We start from the raw sequence: 3,656 nt of genomic DNA, 5'->3' as shown, positions 1-3,656 counted from the left end.
TGTGTGGGAGTCCTGGGTCCCTGGGACACCACGTCTACCAGCCCCTGTGAGGACTGCTCCTGTGGACGGCATGTGTCTCATTTACTGAGGCCTGTATCGGTGTCTTGTATGTTCCGTGCTCCCAACGACCTCACGGAGGGCGAATCAGGATCCATGCTTGATCCACGGGGAAATCGACGCTCAGAGAAATGAGGTCACTTGCACAGGATCACACAGCAAGAAAGTGGCCGAAGCTAATTCAAATGCAGGCCTGTGTGTGTTGACTCTAGAATCCACGTCCGGAACCACAATAGCTAGTCCTTCCACCTCAGTCCCAAGTAGGAGACATGCCCAGGGCTAGCTGAGAAATCACTGGGGATGAGGGGGAACTGAGGCAAGGAGCAGGAAGTTCGTGTGGGGTAGCAGGTAGGTAGGTGGTGGCCCAGCAGCAGAGAAAATTTGGTTAATAGTTAATCAGCGGGAGGAGGCCTCAGAGGGGGTGGCAATGGGTCTGGGAGGGAGAGGGGGCTCCAAGGAAGAGGAGGGCTGAGAAGAGAGCACAAAGGGAGGGGTGCCAGGCAGAGCCAAAGTTGGGACTCAGGGAAAGGGGACTCACCCTCCTTCTCCGCCATGTCACAGCCTCTTGTTAATGATTTCCCGCTGACCTCCTGGGCCGAGGCGGGACCTGTGGGGAGATGACCAGGGAGGCAGGGCCTGGGGGAGCTCAGCCCAGCCCCATCCCGGCACCCCCCAGTCCCAGGCACCTATCCAGGGAGGCTGGAGGGACTGGGCCTTGGCCAGAGCACGTCGTGTTCACGGACACAGATCGGGCTGGGTTCAAGGATGGGGTCAGTCTGATCAGTGACCAGAGGGGGAAGCCTGGATTGGCAGGGATGGGGACCCCACACCTGAGCCTCGAGGACGAGGGGGCTGAGGGTTTGATCTCCCGGGTCTGAGGCAGGAGCTGGCCTGAACCTGAGACCTGGGGAAGGACTGATTTGGGGGCCCAGACTCCTGGGTCTAAGGGTGGAAGAAATTGAAGACGACGTCTGAATTTGAAGGAAAAGCAGCCGGGGCACTCAGATCCTTAGGGAGAAGTCAGAGAGGCCCCTGGCGGGGTCTCTGGGAGCCCCTCTATTGGAAGCAGGCACTAGGTTGGGTGGGGGGTGAGGGAATCCATGTGCTCAGGACTGGAACTGGGAGTCTGGGGCCCTGGTCCTTACCCGGAGGTCTGGCAGGCGGGGCGGAGCCGCGAGATGGTGCGGGTTTAGGTCAGTCTCCAGGCCTGGGCAGGAGCATGGTGGCCCTGTAGCAGCGGGCGCCCGGGAGGCAGAGGCAGCGTGGGGCCTGCTAGGCCAGGCTGCCTCACCTGAGGAGGAGGGGGCTGGGCAAGGGGCGGGAAGGGGCTGGACAATGGGATTGGCAGGGGAGGAGGCCACCTGGTTGATGGGGCCGGACTCAGGCGGGCCCAGCCACCGGCATGCCTCCACCCCTCGGGAGAACCCAGGTGTGCCCGTCCTCAGGGAGATGGCAACAGGGACAGGCTGGGCCAGCCGGGCTGAGGGCTGGGCGAGCTTAGAGCAGTGGCCGAGGGGGATGTGGACTGGAGGGAATCAGGTGGGGGCCGAAGCTGCCCCAAGCCCACTCTGCGGGTGCCACATCCCGCCCCCTGCCCCGCCCTCGCCCCTTGCAGCACGCCCCGCCCAGCCCGGTCAGGACCGCGCGGTTCCTGCCATTGCCAGCACCGAGAGAGAGCCGGCCGGGCCGTCCTGCCCCTACCCCAGTTCCAGACCCAGTCCTCTGCGCTCCTGCCGGAGCCCCCTCTTCTAGCCCTGCTCCTGGCCCAGCCCTGGCCCCGCTGCCCCTTACCCTCCCCCAGCTGCTTTCCTACAAGTCACGGGGGCTGGTTTGTTTTGGCAGCCTCTCTCCCGGTGGCGCTGACCTCTGGAGCCAGGAAAGTCCTAGACAGGGGGGATGGGGGGCTTGGCCCGGAAAAGGCCGCTCCGAGGGCTGAAGCCCAGGCCAAGTGGCCGGAAGTGTCCAGAGAGAGAGAGACACTCTGTCCCGCCAGCAGCCAAGAGCCAACCACGTCAGACCCCAGGGTTGGATAAACACCCGGACACACCAGGGTCACCGTCAGACACCTGCCTGTGGTCAGCCACATGCCCCAGCACAGTCACACCAGGCCTGCTCACCCCAGAGCCAAGCCCACAGCCTCTCACTGGGGTCCACACAGCTTCAGCCCGGCTGCTCCCCAGCCCCTGCTCTGTCTCTGCATTCACGTCCCTTTCTCCTTCCCTCCTCTTTCTCCCAAATCCCACCTCCCCAGAGAGACCCACCCTGCTAGGAACACAGCAAACCCCATGAAACCCTTGCACCCCAGCATCAGCCTTGCCCCTCTCCTGGGGCTGTCTTCTAGGCTCCCTCACCACCGATGGGCCCCACTGAGCTAATGACTCCCCACCCCAACAGTAACCAGGCACCTAAGGGACTTGTCTGCTGGAACTGGGCCGCTGGCCCCACCTGCTCCTGCCCCAGCTCCCTCCCTGAACATGGTGGCAGAGGCCCCACTGCCTGCCCAGGAGGGAAGGTCCCCAGGAAAACTGAGGCTCTTGGATTTGGGGGTGCAGATGACTGGGCTCACGAGAGAGATGACGAATCAAGTCCAAGAATCTTTATTTCATGAACAAAACTACTTCTGTAAAGAGGCGAGGCCGAAGGGCCCCTTTCTACGTGGCCACCACAATCCAAGGCTGGTGAGAGGGAGTGGGGTGGGGCCAGGCAAGAGTGCTTCACAGGGAGAGGGACCCCAGGTCCAGCCGGAGGAAGCAGGAGGAGAGATGATGCTGGGGGCTGGAGTGGGTCCCAGACCCCCTGCCCCAAACCCCCAGCTGATCACAACCCCCCGCTGGGCAGGGATGGGGCAGGAAGGGGCTGGCCCCACAAGTGCGTGTCCGAAGCGGCCAATGTGTGCAAATCAGCAAGAAGGAGGGGTGCGGAGCCGCTGCCCCCACCTCACCGCCCCCTCCCCAAACAGGCAGCAGAAGCAGGGTGGGGGCAGCGGCAGTATTGCTTTACCCGTCATGCATGGTGCTGGGTGGGCGACAGGGGCAGGAGGAAGGTGGCGGGGTTAGGGGTGTGAGCCAAGCCCCTGGCCCCCCTACCCCCCCTGCGGCTCCGATGGCAGGACTCTGAGGCGTGTGGAGGCCCAGGGATGGCCAACCCCCCCGGGGTTGGGGCAGGCTGTGCCTGGGGGTTCCCCACTAGGGCTGGCTCTTCCATGAGGCGGAGCCCAGGGCCTAAGGGGGATAGAGAGAGAAGGCATTAGGGACCCAGCGAGCCGAAACCCTCCCAGACGCCCACCCCTGGCTCCCCACTTACCAGGGCTATTCGGCCACCTGGACACCCGTACAGTTCTCTTTGCTTTCTGAGGTGATGGCCAGGTATTCCGAGCTGTGGAGGGGAGAGCCAGGTGTACAGTGACCCCATGATTGCTGTGGCCCCACCCCCAGGAGACTGAGGCAGGTGGCGGTCTTTGCCCCAGGTACACAGGGCTCCTAACAAAGGGACAGGAGGGGCCACGGGCTGGACCCCTATAGGGCTGCAGGGAAGGAAGGGGCTACCGCCTCTTTGCTTGGGTTTTTTTTGGAGAGGTTTTTGCTTAGGGCATGTGCGCT

The 3,656-nt window shown here is 63.3% G+C and overlaps 1 protein-coding gene and 1 long non-coding RNA gene across 2 annotated transcripts in view; both read right to left on the bottom strand.

Moving 5' to 3' along the window:
• Positions 1–1,621, bottom strand: part of HPN (hepsin) — a 22,023-nt gene extending 20,402 nt beyond the window's left edge. The window contains exons 1-2 of the mRNA XM_006171610.3: positions 1,203–1,621; positions 596–664 (exon numbers count right to left, since the gene is read on the bottom strand). Of these exons, the coding sequence (XP_006171672.1) occupies positions 596–611 (16 nt within the window). The 5' untranslated portion in view covers positions 612–664; positions 1,203–1,621. The remainder of the gene's footprint in view (positions 1–595; positions 665–1,202) is intronic.
• Positions 1,622–2,638: 1,017 nt separating this feature from the next.
• On the bottom strand, positions 2,639–3,471 carry LOC106734224 (uncharacterized). Its single transcript, XR_001369925.2, has 2 exons — positions 3,361–3,471; positions 2,639–3,278 (listed from the first exon to the last, which is right to left on the bottom strand). It is a non-coding gene; the product is annotated as an uncharacterized LOC106734224 (long non-coding RNA).
• Positions 3,472–3,656: the final 185 nt, after the last annotated feature.

This window comes from Tupaia chinensis, unplaced genomic scaffold (assembly GCF_000334495.1).
Source record: "Tupaia chinensis unplaced genomic scaffold, TupChi_1.0 Scaffold149922_1, whole genome shotgun sequence".
NCBI classification, from domain to species: domain Eukaryota; kingdom Metazoa; phylum Chordata; class Mammalia; order Scandentia; family Tupaiidae; genus Tupaia; species Tupaia belangeri.
Note: the sequence above shows the minus strand (reverse complement) of the source record. Positions and strands in the feature narration are given on the sequence as shown.